This window comes from Sus scrofa, chromosome 1, assembly GCF_000003025.6.
Source record: "Sus scrofa isolate TJ Tabasco breed Duroc chromosome 1, Sscrofa11.1, whole genome shotgun sequence".
NCBI classification, from domain to species: Eukaryota; Metazoa; Chordata; class Mammalia; order Artiodactyla; family Suidae; genus Sus; species Sus scrofa.
Window position 1 is genome coordinate 1,981,878 of NC_010443.5, and position 20,311 is coordinate 2,002,188.

The 20,311-nt window shown below is 54.6% G+C and overlaps 1 protein-coding gene across 5 annotated transcripts; it reads right to left on the reverse strand.

Moving 5' to 3' along the window:
- On the reverse strand, window positions 234-17,355 carry TCP10L2 (t-complex 10 like 2). 5 transcript variants are annotated; one of them, XM_021086039.1, is made up of 9 exons: window positions 14,517-17,355; window positions 14,116-14,236; window positions 10,442-10,651; window positions 7,472-7,627; window positions 6,946-7,024; window positions 5,394-5,494; window positions 4,475-4,576; window positions 870-902; window positions 234-385 (listed from the first exon to the last, which is right to left on the reverse strand). In XM_021086039.1, exons 2-9 carry the CDS (start codon window positions 14,233-14,235, stop codon window positions 302-304), a joined length of 885 nt encoding a protein of 294 aa, XP_020941698.1. In that variant the 5' UTR covers window position 14,236; window positions 14,517-17,355; the 3' UTR covers window positions 234-301. The 5 variants fall into 5 exon arrangements, with proteins under 5 accessions (XP_020941698.1, XP_020941691.1, XP_020941682.1 ...); XM_021086032.1 differs by having other exon boundaries at window positions 254-562; XM_021086023.1 differs by lacking the exon at window positions 234-385 and having other exon boundaries at window positions 802-2,813; window positions 14,541-17,355.

The following is a 20,311-nucleotide window of genomic DNA, read 5'->3' on the forward strand; positions in this document are numbered from 1 at the left end:
CCCGCCACCGTAGACCTCAAGATTAGAGGGAACACGTGCCCGCGGGGCTCTGCTCTTGAACCAGTTGCCTGGTGGTGATGTTTGCAATTGTTGTGACTCCTTTGGTTTCTGATCAGGTGGAGAAGGACGAGGAGGAGCGAGCAGGTGCTGAGGTGCTTGTCGGGGAGGGGAGATGACCCCCGGGCCTGGGAGCCTGGACCGAGAAGCGGGGACCGGGAATAAACACAGCAGGATACAGACACGACAACCTGTTTAATGTGCGTTTGTTTCCAAGGGAGAACCGGGAAGGAAGGATTTCACTCTACCCCGAGCTCTGCGGGTCGGGCCCGGCCGCGGGGGGCAGCTCGTCTGCCGTGGCGACGGCGTCTCCGGTCGGGAAAAGAGGCTGAGAGAACCACAGGTGGAGAGCGAATTTCAGTCATGTCCAAGGACTCGGGAAACTGCTGCAGAGGTTTCAGGGACTGGCCTGCTCTCTTGCCTGCGTGGTTCTCACGGGGACCATTCGTCCCCCCGTCGGGGGCAGCAGACACTGCTCATTTGTCCAGCATTGCGGTGATTTTCCCTGGGGACCAGAGGGACCGCCTGTCCTGGGGAGGGACCCTCTCCCCCCCCCGCAGTGACTCCCCTGGGACCCCAGCAGATCCCGACCCAGAACACTGCCCTCCCAGGACGGCCTGGGACCCCGCTCTCCCCAGCCGCTCGTCTCCCTTGTCCTCTTCATCACGTCTAGCCTCTGCCTCGCTGCACCCTCCTGAGTCTGGCTGACAGACAGCTGTTTGCTAGGCCAGCATCAGGGGACTCAGGGCGCGGCGCTTAAAGGGTGGAGATCAGTATCACATCTTTGTGGCAGAGGAAAAGGCCTCACTCACATAGGCTGGTCTAGACGCTCCTCTCTGCACAGCCTTGCAGAAAAAGAAAAAGAAGAAGGGGGGGGAGGGGCCTGCTGGTTAGCTCCGACCAATGAAAAGACACGCGGTGACAGCATGCCGGGGTTCTGACCCACCTCCCAGGACAGGTCGAGGCTTTAGCTGGAGTAAAACTACAGAGCCATAGGTAAGCAGATCCGGCCAGTTAAAACCAAGAAAACCCAAAGAAAACCCAAACATGGTCTCTGCATCCTTCCAAACTCCCAGGACCCTGTGCCCCCGCCCCCTCACCATTTTCACCCCAAAGCTTAGCGAAAAGCAATGAAGTGGATTTTTTTGAAGAATTCTCTTCAAAGAAATGTTAAGGGTACAGTTTGGCGATGCTTTCGTGCTGAAAACGGTCATCGGTCTGCTGCAAACCTGTTCCTATCACCAGGTCTCATTTACCATGATTATTTGTAAATTACCCAAGATTCTGATTTAGAACCAAGTTCAATCCTCAATTATCTAGATAATTGCCTTTCTGCAGGAGACCTTCCTCTAAAAACTCCAAATTCTGCTGAACCTTCTCCCCCCAAATATGACACCTCAACATAATCCAGACCCTCACTGTCGCCTTGGGGTCACGAGCATCTCATGGGCCCACATCACGTGACCTCTGCCCACTGTGATTTGACTGCTCATCTCCATACCCACGTCACCTGCCTCCACCGGTTATAACCAGAGTCAACAGATGCCAGTCACCAGGTACTCAATATGTGCCCAGCGATTCCTCTGTGGTATAAACTTGGTCCTTATAATGACTTGCAATATGGGTTTTCCCAGCCCCAACACTGTTGCCAACGTGGGCCTGAAGTTCTTTGCTGTGTGAGTTTTAGGGGGGCGGGGGACATCCTATGTCCTGCGGGACGTCGACAGTACCCCCAGCCTCCACACATTAGATGCCATTAACACCCCCACACTCTAGCGCTGACAGCCAAGATGTCCACAGACTTGCAAACGTTCCTGCGGGCAGCTGAGAACCACTGACCTATAAAAGAGGTATTTCCTGATTTTCAGATGCAGCAACTGAAGGTTGATGAGATCTGTTAATTTGCTCGTGTTTGATACATGTGGTCACTGATGGGAATTTCGCTCCAGGTCCCTGTGGCTCCAAGGCCTGTGTTTCACCCAGCACCCAGCACTCAGCACCCAGCACCCAGCACCCAGCACCCAGCTCCCAGCACCCAGCACCAAGTGGGCAGCTCCGGGGAGACCAGCTCCTTCTCCCACCAGACGGCGCAAAAGCCATTCAACTGAAGAAAGGAGAAACTGTCTCCTGGACCTGGCCTCCAGTGGGTACTAGGCTTAAGTTCCTGACTCTCCGCCTAAGCTTCTTGCAATACTAATGCTTCTTCTAGAATCAGTGACACTTTTTTCTAAGTGTTTCCTATTGAGTGGGCGTTAGTGATGCTCCGTGTCCTTGACCTTCAGAACCATCCTTCGGATTAACCTCATTTTCCCGAGGCTTAGAGCAGCTTGGGGAGCCTGGCCGGTCGCTGCACGGCTCAGTGAGGATTCACAGGCAGGAGGCCGCTGCCCTGGAAATCCGAGGTTCTGGTTGATGTAGCGTCTCACCTGCCCAAGGCCATCGGTCCCAGCACAGCCCACCTGCCCAACGCCTGGCTCCTGCCCAGTGCCCATCCTCCTTCCTGAGCCCTCAGAGTTGAAGGTGTGGAGGAGCAGAAATCTCCCCAGTGATTGGTTCGGGTTGGATGTTTTAAAGGTGAAGGCGTGGGTCGTACACACCAGCCTCTGGTCTGGCCGGATCTTCGTCATGTCCCCATTAACCAGTCCTGGGAAGGTGGCCTTTTCAGCACGCGTGTGCCTCTCGGTGCCTTTTGCCAAGGTGTCCACTTTACAGCCATCACCGAGTGCCTGTCCCGCCTTTAGGGAAACACGGGAGTCCTGAAACGAAAATTGACTTACGGCGGGACGACTTCGGCGTCATGACTCTTCCTCCTATTCAGGCCTATTCAAAGCCTATTGTCTGCAGGGCACCAAGTGTAATATTTCCATGAAGAAATCTCACTAAACCCATCAGCTCCAAGTCCCTGCCCTGAATTTGGTTATGAATAATGAAGGGAGGAGTTCCCGTCGTGGCACAGCAGAAACAAATCCGACTAGGAACCATGAGGTGGCGGGTTCGATCCCTGGCCTTGCTCAGTGGGTTAAGGATCCGGTGTTGCCGTGAGCTGTGGTGTAGCTTGCAGATGCGGCTCGGATCTGGCGTTGCTGTGGCTCTGGCGTAGGCCGGTGGCTACGGATCCTATTAGACCCCTAGCCTGGGAACCTCCATATGCCATGGGTGAGGCCCTAAAAAAGACGAAAAGGCCAAAAAAAAAAGAAAAAAAAAAAAAGAATAATGAAGGGTATGATTCACCCTACAAATATGTTTTTTTCTTCAGGACGTTTTATGCAAATTTTTCTAGATTATCAAATTAATAGCTACCAGTCCAGATAATTCCTGGTCACTGAATTTGGTGAATTTGGAAATCCTGGGCGATATAAATTGCAGTAATTACTATGCAAAAATTTCCCTTTACACATTTTTCTTCCCTTTCTATTCCGTCCTTTTGGCCTATACACTGCTCCATTCTATATGGAATATTTATTGAGTTCAATGAACAATTGGCCAATATTATGTAACTTTGTATCCATAATGCTGAGCTAGGAATTTAGAAAAGAATATGCACGCCTTCTCCCTGAAGATGTTATTCATGTAGAAATGGACAGAATGGAACAAAAACACTGACAGGAAGAATATCAAGGTTTCAGGGGTTAATATTCGTGTGTGTGAAAATTCCAGATGATGGGGCTTCCGGCCTCTGAGGTGTCCTAGGACTGAGTGAATGAGTCCTCCGTGCACTCATGATATCAATATTTAAGAGCTATCGTTTACTTATAGACCCACCTGCTGAGGTGGTAAGATAAGGCATTTAAATTACACAGGCTTCCTTTTCCCCGAAAAACCTATATGATGACTAGGTGTCAGGAAAAACATCATTAATCTTCATTACGTGAACTCAAGCTGTTACTGCAGGCAGCATCCCCTGTTGTTCATTTAAGCAAACGCTTTTTCTGTTTATAGGAGCGCAGCTCTACCTCTCTTTAGGGCAGAGATACCTCGAAACCAGGGGAAGACTTAGCCTCTAACAGGCCAATGAAAGCGGCTCCAAGCGCTGCACCGCCCAGCTGAACGAGGAGCTGTGATCCCTGCTCTGGGCGCACAGGCTCCTGGCAGCTTGCAGAGGCTGGTTGCTGCAACTCTGGCTTGTTCCCTCTCTGCCCCGTCTTGAGATAACGCCACCGTGGATGTGACCTTCAGGAAGCTACCTGGGGAGTTAAAAAGCAGAGCCTGGGAGAGACTCCCACAATAAGCGGCAATTTATGTTTCATTTTTTCAACTCCTGGAAAGTGCGTGGCTTGATTTGCTAGAAACAAACTGTCAGCTGATGACGATGCCAGAACTGATGACTGCCCGCCTCTGGCTCGGAGCCCCTGGCCGGTGCAGCCGGCAAGGTCACAGGAATGCAGCTGGGGAGGGTGGGCCGAGCCCGTCCACCTACCTTGTCGTCGGGGTGCTGGACTTCCTCCCCTTCCTCCTGTTGTCTCTGGGCGCCCTGGTGCTGGGCTGTTTTGGGGGGAGACTCTGGTTCTGTAGGAAGATTCTGCAGAAAGAGAGTCATCAGCGCCTGAGGTCTCCATGGAAACCACGGTTAGGACCCCCGCCCCCCGCCCCATGTCTTGAGGGGTCATCCAGGTGGCTGCCCCAAGGCCGTGGGCCACCTTCTGTGTTTACACGAAGGTGCGTGTTCCCAGGGTCCCAGTTTGCATGACCCGGGCCGGGATGCCCCAGTGACAGCCAAGCCTGAACAAATAACGGTGGATGGAGAAATCGCCACCCACCCAGGCCGGTGGGGTTGCTTTCTGTGGTGCTGAGGGAGCCCACAAGTTAGAGCCCAAATCAAAGGGAACCCAGGGGAAATGCTGCCACCGCGCTCTGGTGTCGGAAAGGGCTGAACGGAGGGCAGGCTGCTCCGGGAGGACAGAGGGGCCCTGGGGCCCGCACAGCCACGGACTTCCCACCGTAAACACGTTTAAGCCCTCATGTCCCGCCATGGGCAAAATTGGTTCATGTAACTGACATCTGTCATTAAATACGGCGGGGAAGAAGCGGTCTACTAGCTACAGCTTAGACGTCAACTTGCCTATGTATGTGCCTTTACTTCTGCTAGTTTTGATTAAAAACTATAAATAAAAATAATATAAAACTGATTATAGTGATGATTATACATTAATCAAGTATCAATATTATTTTGCCTGTGTGCTTAGCACAGCCAACTAAAAGCTAGGGAAAAAAAAAAATCTACTAATCTCCCCCCAGGAGGTAAGGGGGCATCTGGAATCACTGTTTTCTGTTCTCTCCACGAAGACGGAGGGGCGGCCCTCTCACTGCTGGGTGCTGGGCCCCCTCACCCCACCCACCTGTGGCTCCTCGATGTCCGGGGAGGAACACGTGGACTCAGCCCTCGGAGCCTGGGTCGGGGGGCTGCCTGCAGGGCCCTCAGGGGGCGATGGGTGGGTGTCTGCAAAGCGAGGAGGCGAGGTTGAAAGGACAGTGCAACACGGTCTGAAACCTCACCCTCCTCCTGGAGTTTCTAAGTCCCACTTAAACCGCCTGGGAACAGGTGTTCTTCCCATCACGATGTCACTGTACAAACATGGGGTCAGTTATACAAACACAGGTCAGTCGACAACGTGGGACGTTCGACCACGTCAGAAACATGAATTATGTGAAGAATATATTCAAGAAATATCTGGGGGACATCACTCTTTTTCAAGTATTAAGACGGTTTGGGTGATGAGACCTTTAAGCTGCTTGTGGCCCAGCAGGGAGACGGGCACGAGAGAGAGAAGAGCAGGGTTTGCGAGGCAGAGGGGGCAGTGGGGGGGTGGCCGCCACCTCATCCCAGAGTCAGGGAAGGCCTCAGCCAGGAGGTAGCACCCATCAGTGGGACGGTCCCCAGGCTGGGCCGAGGGAGGAGGCGGACGATTCTGAGGTCAGTAGCAGAAAGCTCAGGGCACCGCTGGGTAAACAGGTTGGTGGAGGCCTGAGTGGGGCCAGCAGGAGAGCAAGGTGGCAGGCGAATGAACACAGGGTTCTCAGCGGTGAGAGCCCGCGGGCCACTGACCCTGGAGGAGGTGAAGAGCCAGCCTGGAGGAGGGAGATGGTCAGGCAGACCCAGAGAAAGGCCAGCAGAGGCCTGGGAGGGTGGGAGCCACCAGGCAGGCGGATGGGGTGGCCCCACCCATGGGGTGGAGGGAGGGGGTAGATCTGAACTGCCGCCAATGATGCAGGAGATTCTGGGGAGGCACGAGGTTCTGGGGATGCAGGAGGTTCTGAGGATGCAGGAGGTTCTAAGGATGCAGGAGATTCTGGGGATGCAGCAGGTTCTGAGGATGCAGGAGGTTCTGAGGATGCAGGGGACCAGCCAGTAGGAGTGCAGGTCCCAGGAAGACAGGAGACGCCACTTCATCCTGTTGGGTTTGCTCTGCACACAGTCCGCACCCGCGGGGCCCCGGCCACAATAGAGGCCCCGGCATTCAGGGTGGCAGGTCCAGAGGAGCCCCAAAGGTCTGACAGCAACTTGAGGAAGGGGCTTCTTCCCCGACCAGTGCCGCCAGTGTCCACTGGTGCTCTTTGGTCCTGCTGTGGGACCCCTGAGGCAGAGGCCCTGCACAGCTGTGCTGACAGCCCTGAGCTCAGAAACAGGGTGGGGACAGGCCAGGGATGTCCCACCAGGGTGGCAGCATGCTGGCCCCCAGAATCAGCTCTGGGTGTGCGGGGAGGGGGTCGGAAGTGCCGGCAGGACAGACAGAGGGGACCCAGGGAGGGGGTCAGACAAGAGGGTGAGAGGCGAGGCCATTCCTGAACCACGTGCACTCGCCCCAGAAAGATCCAGGCGAAGCCTTGGGGACGATAAAGCCCAGGCCTCAGAGAGAGAACCAACAGGACGGGTCCCTGCAGGACGCTCACCCGCGTGGTCAGCAGCTGGCGGGTCCTCAAGGGCGATGACACAAGCTGCTGGCACCGGGGACTCCCCGCAGCTCCATTTCTGCAGACACATCGGAAGACTGGAGTGGCGCCTGCGGCAATGACAGTCACCACACCAGCAGGGTCCCTTCGGCTGCTAGGCCTCGGGACCGAAAACCACATGTCCCAGCAAGCCACTTGAGCTGCCAACCCTGCCCCACGTCCAGGACACAGGCGGCCAACAGCCCTGCTCTCAGCACCGCCGGGCAGGCCGGCTCCCAAACGCAGAGATACGCAGAGATACGCAGAGGCCGGCGGAGCGAATGATGAGCCATTCCTCTGCTTTTTTGGCATTAATGACAAAGCTGAAGAAATTCACTGTTTTTAATCTCTGGGAATATAATTCTTCCAAACAAATTGAAACTATGTAGATTAATAAATTGTGCGTTCTTATTAGGCTAAGTGGAACTGTGCCTAAGCCTAGGTCTGAAACAGAAGCAGTTTCAATAGTAGTGTTTTCAAAGGTTACCTTTTCGTCCTCACATGAGGTTGGATTGTCTTCACGGGGCGTTTCCCTCCCGGGAGGCTTTGCGCTTCTGCCTTGCTTCCTGGAAAGGGTTTTGTCTCCACCGTCACATGATACCGTTTCCGCAGAGTGGATTCTTTCCATCTCTACACACATGGGCTGAAAAGGAATGTGGGGGTGCTTCTGCATTTACACACTCATGATCCAAAAGCACCAGCAAAGAGCCCGCACTGGCCATCCTGGCAGCTAGGCTGTCATACCCCGCGTTTGGCCCTGCAAAGCAGGACCTGTGGTGTAGCCCGCTTCCCATTTTAGAGCATGAGCTCACGGGATTGAGGGAAGGTGGGATTAACCCTGCAAAAGAGGTTTTGCCTTCACAGCAAACTTCGTCAAGCAAAATTGAATTTAAAAATATATAGCAGAATTTTTTTCTGCCCTTTGTGTTACTCAGAACTTGATGGCTTTCAGGGGGCGGCTATATGCCGGTTACTCATTCACTCACACACAAATTCAGCAGTTTCGTTGCAGGCACCTAGTGAGTTAATTCAGTTCAGGGCAGGAATGTGGGGGAAGCCTGCCTCCCTTAGCAAACCGGGGCGTCCACGCAGTCACGCGGGCCTCAGACGCCGTCTATCCCAACGTTGCAGAAGAGATCCCTTCCCTACTGGTAAGAAACGCTTGAGTTTGGAGAGTCCAGACCCTCCTTCAAGGAGGAAAACGTTTCCTGTTCAGCAGTGACCTTGGGGCAGGAGGCCAGGACCCTCAGTCACCCTCAGGAGCTGGGGTCTTCTCCATGCAAGGCAACCCTGTGTCCACCCGGCTTCCACCTGCCGGGGGTGATGAAGGCGCTGCTACGGGGGGCTGACTTTAACAGTGACGCTGCAGGACAGACGGAGCAACATTCCGCAGGAAGTCCCCAGACCAGCTGCGGGACAGCCCTGGAGAGTGAGGACAGGATGGCTCAGGGCCACTGAGATGGGCCCAGGGACATGAAAAATGTGGCACCTAAGACACACCCCCCCTCAGGCCACATTCATAGACATAAACCCGGGGCTGCCGGCCCTCCCGCCAGGAGCTCCCTCTAGGAAGGCTTTCTGCTGGGGGGCGCCCCCGAGAGCCCCCAGGTGGACCTGGCTGTTATGGGGACACTCTGCAGGGAGGAAGTGTTTCCATGACATGCGGCTGGGACGCGTAGCGTGGGTCCCCAGCCTCTGCTTCTTTGCAGACTGTTAACCCCGAGAGCCACCTGGGCAGAAGATGGGTGTTTGGATGGCAGCCCCCCACCCCTGAAAGCGGCGCTGAGACTTCCACCAGTGTATTTCCGCATTTTTCCACTATCTGTGGGCAGGGGTGAAATTTTTCCAGAAGTAGATTCTGAAACCTAAGGTAATTTATCACAGACCAAAGTCGGGGGGGGTGGCCACATCCTCAGAGGTACAGTGACCTCGAGATACAGCCAAATTCTCACCCATTCAGGGTTAATTACAGTGTCCTATAGGAAAACACAGGGATATGCAGGGGGAGAGGGGGAAGGTCTGGGCAGGTTCTCGCCCCCGCGCGAGCACGCCTGTCCCAAACCCGGCACTGTGTGCCTTGTGTAGCTCCTCTTGTGCACTGTTTCAAAATATCTTGGGAAACTCAGAGGTTTCCCCAAGGCAACAAAATAAACAATACCCAAATTTAGTGCCTTGCGTGATGTGAGAAAGGGTTAAACAAGGAAGAAAATGTGCCCGCATTTCCGGTGACTCTCACAGTTTATTGGAGACTTGAACCGCAAGATCGGTGGCTTCCCAGCTCTAAAGCAAACTCCCAGCCAGCCTGCCCTTCCCGTGCCCGGCAGTGGTTTTAGCCATTGGCCCCTCAGCCCCGAGGAGGGCAGGGCGTGGGGGACGCTGCTCTGGGCTCTCCCCATTTCCAACGTGGCTGATCCTGTCACCGCTCTGCCATGTGCTCATGAGCGTCACTGAGTTTTGATCTTCTGTCCCTAAAGTCCTGTCTCCACACAGGTGTGCCGGTATCGGACTATATCTAAGAGTTCGGAATTCACATGCGCGTGCTGTTGGCTTCAAATTGGGTGTGTCCCTTCGGGGGCAGGTCCTGTCATTGCAGATAACCCCGTGACCTTGTAACAGGCACTGAGCACAGACCGGACAGCCATTTGGAAGTCCACCGAGCACAAGAGTGAAAGCTAAGAGAGTCACCCTGTCGGGTCAGAAATACCCTAACGCCTGCAGCTGTAGGTTCAAAGGTCACACTTTCAACGCTGACAGGAAACGTCAGTACATCCTTGACCTACAAGAAGACACCTCCACTTATATCTTGAGGGTGTTTGCATGGTTTCAGGCGCCATCTGTACGTACCACGTTAGCGGTTCGAGTTGTTTAGAGGCATATGCAGGAGGCAGAAAGCAGACACAGCAGACAGGCCCTGGCCGCCTGCACAGTTTCCCCAGCACTGCCGCAGCCCCCCAGCCAGATGTGGAAGCCAGATGTTAGGTACAGTCAAGCTGGTGTTTAAGGAGCTGACAGCCAGGCTGTCAGATGCTGACTCTAACTCTGAGATGAAGCTGGGTGCTCCCTGTGCCATTGCAGGGAAGCTGGCCCGTGTACGGACGGAGCATCCTGGGGTCCTGTGGGCCGGTCCTGGGGTCAGAGAGCGGGGCCAAGTCTAGGCTCTGGCTCACCAGCCACATGACCGTCAGTGGGGTTAGCAGTGGACCTACCTCAGGACTGTGGAGGGACTCCATGGGGATGGGACGACAGCCCGCCCGCGTGAACCCGGGAGGCTGCTGTCAGGTGTGCACAGGTGTATTTGCAGACCGACACACTGGCCTGCAGGGACCTGGCCTGTCCAGCACCATGACTCATTGTTTGTGGGAAATGGAGCTGATGGGCGAGTGAGCCCCCGCCTCCCGGAGGGGGTGTCACGGCTCCATCACCCACACCGCGTTTAAGCACCAGAGCCCTCTGGTACCTGAGTGTCCGACTGTCTCCGAAGGCACCCCGCCAGGGCCTTCTTGGTCTCCAGACGCCGCAGCTCAGAGGCCCTCAGCCCAGCCCGCAGCTCCTGGTTCTGCCTCGTCAGCGCATCCATCTGGGCCCGGAGTGCGCGGTGCGTGGCCGCCCAGTGGTCCTCCTGCCTCCTGAACGCCTCTCGGAGCCCCGAGACCTGCTGCTGCAGCCACTGTGCCCGAGAGAACAGAGCCCCGTCAGGAGCCTGGCCGGCACACCCCCCAGCCCACGGCTGTTGGCTCAAGGCCACCTTGGCATTTCTATTACGTCACGTCCATCAAGGAATGGTCCAGGTACCATAACGGACAAGGGCAGCTACGAATTAGCGTTCTGGGCAAAATATTACTGGGGCGGGAAGAGGCTGAGAATTCTTACACTTTTTTCCTGCTTCATCTTATCCTTAGGAGTCAATACAGCAAGGACTTAAAAGCATGAGGGTGTTTGTCGTTTGTTTGTTTTGGCCGCAGCATGTAGAAGTTCCCAGGCCAGGGATGGAACCTGCACCATAGCAGTGACCAGAGCCGCTGTGGTGACAAAGCCGGATCCTTAACCCACAGGAGAACTGAAGCATGAATTTTGAAGTGATCCAGACCTAAACGAGAGCCCTGGCTTCCCCACTTCCTTGCTGTGTGACCTCAGGTAAAGCATTTACCCTCTCTGGGCCTCAGCTTCCTCTAAAATGATGATACAAGATGACCTCAGACTGTTGTTTTGAGAATGGACACCTCCGCTGAACCTAGAGCACCCAGCGCAGTGGATGGAAAACTTGGAGCAGGTGTGAGGGATTTGGGTGATTTTCCACTGCTTCATTCCCTTACGCCCGGCTTAACGCCACCCAGCTTTTCACGCTACTATACAAGACAGACTTCAAGATTAGAAATATTAGCTGCGGAGGAGAGCAAGGGGAATGTTCTTTGATATTAGAAGTAAAATTGTTTTCCGAAAAGAAGATACTGGAATTCCCGTTATGGCTCAGAGGTAACAAACCCGACCAACACCATCCATGAGGATGCGGGTTCCATCCCTGGCCCTGTGAATAGTGGGTTAAGGATCCAGCGTTGCCGTGAGCTATGAGGTAGGTCACAGACACAGCTCGAATCCCAAGCTGCTGTGGCTGTGGTGTAGACCAGCAGCTGCAATTCAAATTTGACTCCTAGCCTGGGAATTTCTATATGCCGCAGATACAGCCCTAAAAATAGATATTAACTTGCCTACATTAGACACAATGTAGAGGAGAAACTTAGAATTAAGAAAATAAGTTTAGGAGTTCCCGTCATGGCACAGTGGTTAATGAATCTGACTAGGAACCATGAGGTTGCAGGTTCGATCCCGGGCCTTGCTCAGTGGGTTAAGGATTCAGCGTTGTGGTGAGCTGTGGTGTAGGTCACAGACGCGGCTCGGACCCCGCGTTGCTGTGGCTCTGGCGTAGGCCGGTGGCTACAGCTCCGATTAGACCTCTAGCCTGGGAACCTCCATATGCCGTGAGAGAGGCCCTAGAAAAGACAAAAAAAAAAAGAAAAAAAAGAAAAGAAAAGAGGTTTAAAAACTCTAGAACACAAGCAAAGTATTTCCTTTTATAGAGGTTATCACTGAAAAGTGATTAGCACCACATTACAAATTAATGATTAAAAGGAGAAATACAAATGGAGGAAAAATTAGTGATTTTATTATTCTCTCACTTTAGAAAGAGCAGAAAAGTCATTGCATTTCACTGAAAATTCAATTCCTCTTCTCCCCACCTGCAGAATTTATTCTAATAATACCAAATTCCTGAAGGCTGGTGCTGCAGAGCCTCGGGGGCCGGGGGCGGGGGGTGGGGGCGGAGTGTCTCTCCATCCCGGGACCAGAGCTGCTGGAAGCAGAAACTCCAGGGGATTTCAAGGGCGACTTCCCACAGGCGAGCGGCCAGGCCGGCGTGGACTCTCACATCACCTCTGCCCTTACACAAACACTAGCTTGGCCTTGCCGTGCGGTCCAGGCTGGACACCTGCTCTGCCAATGTCACCTCATGCGCCTGCACAAGCCTTGCAGGTAAGCGCTGCTCTGAACGCCAACCTGTCACCACACTGAAGGCGCAGAGCTGACAGGTTGGGGCCCTAGATTTTCACCCAGAGAGGTCAACACCAGGGCTGGCTTTTCTTCTCAATTTTTTCCCGAAGCCTTTATCACTTTCTCGTGTAGGGTCTCAGTGACTTAACTCTGTTTATTCACTTCCTCTCTGTCTGTCTTCCATCGACACCACCAGGCAAAGTCCCCAAGAAGGGGGGCTGCTGGGTCCACTGGGGCGTCCTGAGAGCCTGAAACAGCGCCTCGTGCACTGGCAGGATATCTGTCAAAATCTCAGTTCTCCTCAATTTAGCAAACTTGGGGGGACAGGCAGAGGCTGACATCGGGGTAGGGGTGGGAGGAAATCAGAGAGCCCAGGGTAGAGACATTCAGGAGTCGAGGGGGGCATCAGGACAGAGGGTTGCCAGGCTCGGGGTGCAGCTTCCCCCCACCCCAGCCCCAGCCCCCACTCCCAGCCCCAGGCAGTGGTGGAGGTTACCCAACTGTTCGGTGGCCAGCAGCCCCCACCTGTCTGCAGTCTGGTTGCAGGGAGTTTTTCTCACCATGGTCGCAGTCCGCTCCCCACCCATCCTTTGTAAGCAGTCCTGGGACTGCCAGCTGGAAAGGGTTCTGGGCCGGGCCCAGGATGCTCAAACCTGGACCCTGTAGGAAGAGACCCTCAGGAAGCTCAGCTCAGCCTCCTGCACAGGGAAGTGTGTCTCTGCCCCCTCCGTGGCCCTGGGCAGGTCAGGGAGCGAGTCCCGACTCCACCTCCTGCGTATCTGTTGATCCCCCACAGCGGTACCCCCTGCAGGACCCAGACCAGCTCTGGGGCCTCCCCCTTCCCGGGCCACGGGGCTCAGGGTGCCCCTCGCAGGCCGGGGCTGAGGCCCAGGTGATGGAGCAGGGCAGGGCCTGGCGGGATCAGTGATCTGTGGCTGAAGCCTCTGAATTCCCATAAACGCCAGAGAAACCCGGGTGGTGTCAAGGTGCAAACTTTGTGACTGTTAGAAATCAGCTGAAGCCACGGCATTCGAAACCCCTCGTGTTTGCTTTTCCACGGGCCCCTTGCTTGGACCATGTGCTTAAGGGTCGGTGGGGTCGTGATGGAAGGTACAGCCCCGTGTTGTGTGATCACAGCCGCCAGCCAGGGGGCACGGGGGACAGGGGCCCCGCCGGGGCCATAATAGGAGCAGAGCAGAGAGAACCCCCCCCCCCTCAAGGAGGCCCCTGAGGAAGCTGACGGGGCTCCGAAACTTTGATGAGACACTTTAAACCATGGAAACTTTCCAATTTTTTTAGCCAAGCTTTTTCAGTCATTGCCTTCTCTTGGATTAAGGGGGTTAAGCTGAAATGCTAACATTTAGTGCCCTTTTGCTTCCTCTCCTCTCGCAGATCTAAGGCTGCAGAAGCAGGAGAGCCCCTTTAAAAGGAAGCAGAACATCGGTGCCCAAGGGAAGCTTTACCGAAACCGTCCCGAGAAATGAGGAAGCCGGGGAAGTCCCCTGCCATGTCCGAGGGATGCCACGGATAACAGCTGGTGACCCCAGGCCAGCACCAGCCTCCCCGCCACCCCGCGCCCCCACTCACCAGCATCTCCTCGGCCCTGCCGGCCTCCCCGGCCGCCGGCTCAGGGTCCAGCCCAGTCCTGCCATCCTCTGGGCGGCCCGTGTCCTCTGGCTCCTCGGCCCCCAGGCGCGCCCTCAACATCCTGGGGGAGAGGAAGGCCCGTCAGGCGGGGAGGGGGTGCAGGCGCCCCCACCCCCCCTGCAAGAGGCGACACCCCTTCATCCCAGTCAGTCCCACCCCCCGAGTGCTGACCAAACCGACCCACACAGGCCGTCTCAGCATCAGGAAGCCACACGAAAAGGAGGCCTGAACAGGACACCTGCGGCCTCCCCGTGGCCATAGCGAGAAAGCGCTGCAGTTCCTAGAAAAGCAGGCAACGCTCTGGCAGTCAGCGCGACCTTGGCTGTGACCTTGGCTCTGACCTCGGCTCTGACCTCGGCTGTGACCTCGGGTGTGGTCAGGATTGTCTCAGCGGACCCTTGTCACCTCTGGAGGCAGGACTTGCCGTCCCCAGGCTCCAGACACCTTCCTGACTTCCTGCCCTCCAGCTGCGGGCTTTCAGAGAAGGACACTGGTTCATCCCCAGCCCGTCTGTGTGTGTGTGGGGGGGGGACACAGGCCAGGGGACAGCGCGTCCCCGGGGCCCAAGCTCTCCGCAACTGAAAACAGGACTCCACCCGAGAAACCAAGTTCCCTGAAAGCCTGAGGCCTCCTTTGAAACCCACTCCTCAGCCGTCCGCCCTTCCTTCCTTCTGCTTTAGGGAAGCCGGGCTTTTATCAAAATGAGGATTAAGGCTGATTCAGAAGGAAACCAGTGACCCTCCCGGGACCGAGAGCGGGGGACGGGCAGGCCTACAGGGATGCCTCCAACTCGGACGAGATGGCACCCGTGTATCAGCAGCAACGGGTTTACTCATACACCTCAAACTACATGTAATCATAAGAGCGAATGATTCAACCGCGGTGACAGAAAAATACCAACAGCAAAGGCTGATGAATTTCCTCATATCCCCATCCCTCCAGCCTCAGTCGGGTTTTACTGAACCTTGGTTGGGAAGTTGGCTTGAGCTGACCCCTCTCTAACTCTGAAAAGGGGCCTCTCTCCCATGTCTCTGAAGAAGAAATAGGCCAGTGTCCTCACTCAGCCTGGGGAAGGCCTCGTCTCTCAGCCGCCCCAGCAGACCTGCCCCCTCACCTAGCGCGAGGCGGTCACGGTCCCCGGCCAGGATCCTGTTCCTCTGGGCCATGGCCCCCTCCGACCCCTCCCCGCCCATCTCAGAAAATCAGGAAATAGCAGGTGGATTCTAAACCGACTCCCAGCCTTAAAGGGACACACGCTTTCCACACTTGCCAGCCCTCCAGCTAGTTGGGGGATTCCATAAAGTTAAAAGAGAAACAAATACTCGCAAAAGTGTGGTTTGGACACACTAAGTTCACGGTCAGCAGTGCCCACATGGAGTCGAAGGCGGCAGAGGTCCTTATCCCAGCTGACCACCCGAAATAAGTGCAATACCAAGCTTTCAAGGTGCAGCCAACAGCGAGAACTCCGTTCTCAGAGACCGGGTTCTTGGACACTGAACGCTGTCCTCTGATGTCAGAACACGTTATTTGCCAGAAGAACTATTTACGAGGAGACAAGAGGAGATGCAAGTTGAAATAGGAGAAACGATTCAAAAGCTCGTCATTTCACAAAATGCCTCTTGTTCTCAGTTGTCCACTGGTTTGGGGATATGACAACGTCAAGGCTGGGGGTGAACGTTGCCCCCTTCTCGCCGGCAGCCCCGTCTCTGCAGTCGTGAGAGGTGGAGGGCTGGGCAGAAGGGGCCTGCTGCGTGCCTGCCGCCTGCCCAGCGCAGGAAGGGGTCCTGGCCCCGGTGGCCGTGGCGCCGCGGGACGGGTGGGTCCAGCCGCTGCAGGGTCAGAGGGTCTTCTCCCCAGATGTCTGGTGCACAGCGCTTGCTCTGGACCCATGGCTTCAAGTTCGCATTCTCCTCGACCCAGGCTTTGTTCACCCGGGGTGGCTGAGTGCCCAGAGCTCTAGACGTGCCATTGGCACTCTTGCCTGTCCTGGGTCCCTGTGACCGTCAGGACCAACTACCCAGTGAGAATTTACAGAATGTATGTTACCTTATAAGGGGGGCGAAAGGATCAAAAGGCGGCGGGAAACCTAAGCGGGTGTGTCAGGGGCTCAGCCTCTGGAGGCAAATCCGCTGCACCCGCACCGCACCAGTAAATGCTGCTTCCTGGAAATAAGTCTCGGTGTCCCGTCTCTCTGGACCAAGTCCTGCCACAACCCACTTTTTTATTCAGAAAAATTCGGAACACATTAAACGCTGCTCCTTCAGGGCTGAGACTACGAATATTTGTAGTTACCACAATACTTTGTTTTAAGAGACTTATATTCCTGTGAGGGAGACCAGTGAGGACACAAACTTGAAGAGAAGGACCTGGAAAAATTCAATACAATGTGTCTGGGGTGGGAGCGGGCTCAGAGAGGAGAATCCCCCCCCCCCACTGCTGGGCGCCCGGCACAGGGAAGCTCAGCCTAGGGGAGGAGGCACAGCTCGGTGCCCAGGTGGGGGGCGTCTGTCCACGTGGGGAGGGCCGCCCTCTGCTCTCAGCCTTGGTCAGCCATGTCCCGCAAGTCCCCACACCTGGGTGGTGGCCCAGGGCCCAAGTCCTGCCCCTCCTCCTCCTCCTGAAGAGCCTCTGTTCCACCCCCCGCCCCCCACCCAGCCCCGACGACGGCTGGCTTGACGGCTGTTAACATTTGCAGGAAATTAAATGGAGTTCCCGATGTGGCTCAGCAGAAACGAACCTGACTAGCATCCATGAGGACGCGGGTTTGATCCCTGGCCTTGCTCAGTGGGTTAAGGATCCGGCGGTGCCAAGAGCCATGGTGTGGATCACAGACGCAGCTCGGATCCCGAGTTGTTGTGGCTGTGGTGTAGACAGGCGGCTACTGCTCCAATTCGACCCCTAGCCTGGGAATCTCCATAGGCTGCGAGTGCAGCCCTAAAAAGCAAATAATAAGGAGTTCCCGTCGTGGCGCAGTGGTTGACGAATCCGACTAGGAACCATGAGGTTGCGGGTTCGGTCCCTGGCCTTCCTCAGTGGGTTAACGATCCGGCGTTGCCGTGAGCTGTGGTGTAGGTTGCAGACGCGGCTCGGATCCTGCGTTGCTGTGGCTCTGGCGTAGGCCGGTGGCTACAGCTCCGATTCAACCCCTAGCCTGGGAACCTCCATATGCCGTGGGAGCGGCCCAAGAAATAGCTAAAAAAAAAAAAAAAAAAAAAAGCTAATAATAATAATAATAAATAAATTTTTTTAAATGTACTCATTTTCCTAAGTATTGATCCTTCTTATTTCGAAACTTCATGTCCTTATGAAGCCTCGATCGGAAAGTGGAAGAAAGTGGCCAGGTGTTCAGCCCATGAACCGGGAGGCCTTTTAGCAAGAGCTTAGCCCAAAGGCAGCACCAGGTGGTGCCAGGAGGGAGAAAAGGTTTTACGCTCGCCTGTAATTTAGGTCTCTTGGAACTGCCTCCGAAAACCTCCTCCATTTGAGACAGTGCTGCCCGCTGCCTGGTGCCTGCAAGTCAGAACCACCAGCTGGGCCACGTCGCAGTGGGTTCAGCTCAGGGATGACGGGGATGACGGGGGCCTTTGTGCCCTTGAAGCGTGCAGAGAGTCAGTGTGGACAGGGTACGGCTGACCCACCAGCACGGGGCGGGGGGCGGTGGGGGGGGTATTCCTCAGCTGCTGGGAGGTGACCTCCAAGGTCTCGCAGGTCAAGGCTGGCTGGCCGTGGTGACTTTGCCGGCGGGGGGGCTCAGGGCCAGACGGCAACCACATGATGCGGGGCTGGGGGCTAAGATGGGGTGGGGGTGCTCCTGCACCCTGACCGGGAGGCCACGGTCTCCCCTGGTTGTCAGCGCTCTCTGCATGTCGTCCTACGCCCATGACCCCACGGAAGAGGAAGCTACAGGCCTCCGCGCAGACTCTGTCTCGTGCCCTCCCCCTTGCGCTGATCCGGACACCTCCTTTCTCTATAACAACCTAACTCTAAGTGAGCTCTGTGAAGCCCTCCAGAGAACTTCTGAAACCACCAGATCTGAGCCACATCTGTGAACTACGCCAAAGCCTGAGGCAACACCGGATCCTTCACCCACTGAGCAAGGCCAGGGACCGAAGCCGCAACCTCATGGTTCCCAGTCGGATTGGTTTCCGCTGCACCACAACGGGAACTCCTCAATGTGGTTTTGATATTTGCATTTCTCTAGTAATTAGTGATATCGAGAACATTTTTATGTAACTGTTGGCCGTCAGTTTGTTTTCTTTGGAGAAATGTCTATCTAGATCTGCCCATTTTTTGATGGGTTTCTTGTTTTATTGACATAAACTACATGAATTGTTTGTACATTTTGCAGATTAAGCCCTTGTCAGTTGCTGTGTTTACAAATATTTTCTCCCATTCTGTGGGTTGTCTTTTTGTTTTGTCAATGGTTTCCTTTGTTGTGCAAATGCACTAAGTCTTCTAGTTATCTTCAAACATAAAAGAAAAACTAGACAAGAAAAATAGGTAGAATTGAACGTGAGTATTGGATTAAAGCATCAGTTCTATTATCATTTAAATCTAGGAACATCCAGATAAAAATATATGCCATACAAATTGAAGTGAGAATAGAGAACTTTCCATAATAGGAAGAGCATTGAAGAAATAGAATGGTTACTGAAAATGAAGTTTCTGGGGATTATAAGATTTGACAAGTTCCCTAAGGGAGAAGCTCAAATATAACTTCAAAAGAAAAGTAGGCATTCCCGTTATGACTCAGTGGAAACGAATCTGACTAGTATCCATGAGGATGCAGGTTCAATCCCTTGCCTTGTTCAGTGGGTTACGGATCCAGCATTGCCGTGAACTGTGGTGTAGGTCTCAGACACGACTCTGATCCCGCGTTGCTGTGGCTGTGGTGTAGGCCGGCAGCTGCAGCTCCAATTCAAACCCTAGCCTGGGAACCTCCATATGCTGCCGGTACAGCCATTAAAAAAAAAGAAGAAAGAAAAGAAAAGAAGTAAAGAATAATTCAATCTTTCAGAAATAAGGAAAATAAACCAGCATGCTTAGAAAAAGCAGGATTTTTTTCAAAATTCTATACCTTTGATTCTCTATATTTAGAAAGGGAAATATATAATTATTAGTGTTTGTTTTACCTATTGCGCTAGAATAGCTACAAATTAGAAAGTTTGGGGTACACTGTGGCCTGAACTCTGCAGTGAGGGGCAGCTTTAAAGTCTCTGGACGTTTTCACCGTGTTGAGAGAAAGCAGTTGAATCCATTTCTTTCCTATATATGTGTGGCCTCTGTTCCTGAAGAGCTGAGCGAGTGCCAGCTCTGCTGGGTGTCATGTGTGCACAGGATCCTTGGAGCTGGGACACGTGGTCTCCAGCCAACCCCCTACCACCCCCAGGGAACCTTTTATAACGGGCACGGGGTCATAGAAGGGTCACTAGAGGTACCAGGCAGGACATCTCTGCAACTCCGGATGCTTGGACCAACCCCCAAATGCACCTTCTCAGGAAACATGAGGCTGCGGAGCCTGCGTGACGCAGAGCTGGGGTGACGTGTGGGCGGGTGGTCCAGCTGGATGGGAAAGCCCTGATACAGCTAAAGCAAGAAGGACCACCAATCCAGTTACCCGTAGGACCATGCAAATCAACAGCCCTGATGGTGGGCTTCCAAAGACGTGGCTTTTCGTGACCACGGAGTGAGGCTGCTGCCAGCAGGGAAGCACTCGGGGGGCACGGTCAGCGCCCTGGGCTCTGGTGCTGGCGGGGCGGGGAGCATCCTGCTCCTGGCTCCCTGCCCTGTGTGCCCTGGAGCAAGGGACCCAACCTTGCTGAGCCTCCGAGCTTCATTGCAGTGATGGGGTGAGTGCACGTTGGGGCTCGACACACGGAAACTTTCGGCTGAGGCAGTAACTCTTCCAGTGGAAGCCTCCTCAAGCTTCCAGCTTAGGTCTCAGAAGTTCAGGCGTTGGAGTTCCCGTCATGGCTCAGCAGTGACGAACTCAACTCGTATCCACACAATGCCGTTCGATCCCTGGCCTTGCTCAGTGGGTTAAGGATCTGGCGTTGCCATGAGCTGTGGTGTAGGTCACAGACGCGGCTCAGATCTAGCATTGCTGTGGCTGTGGTGTAGGCCGGCAGCTACAGCT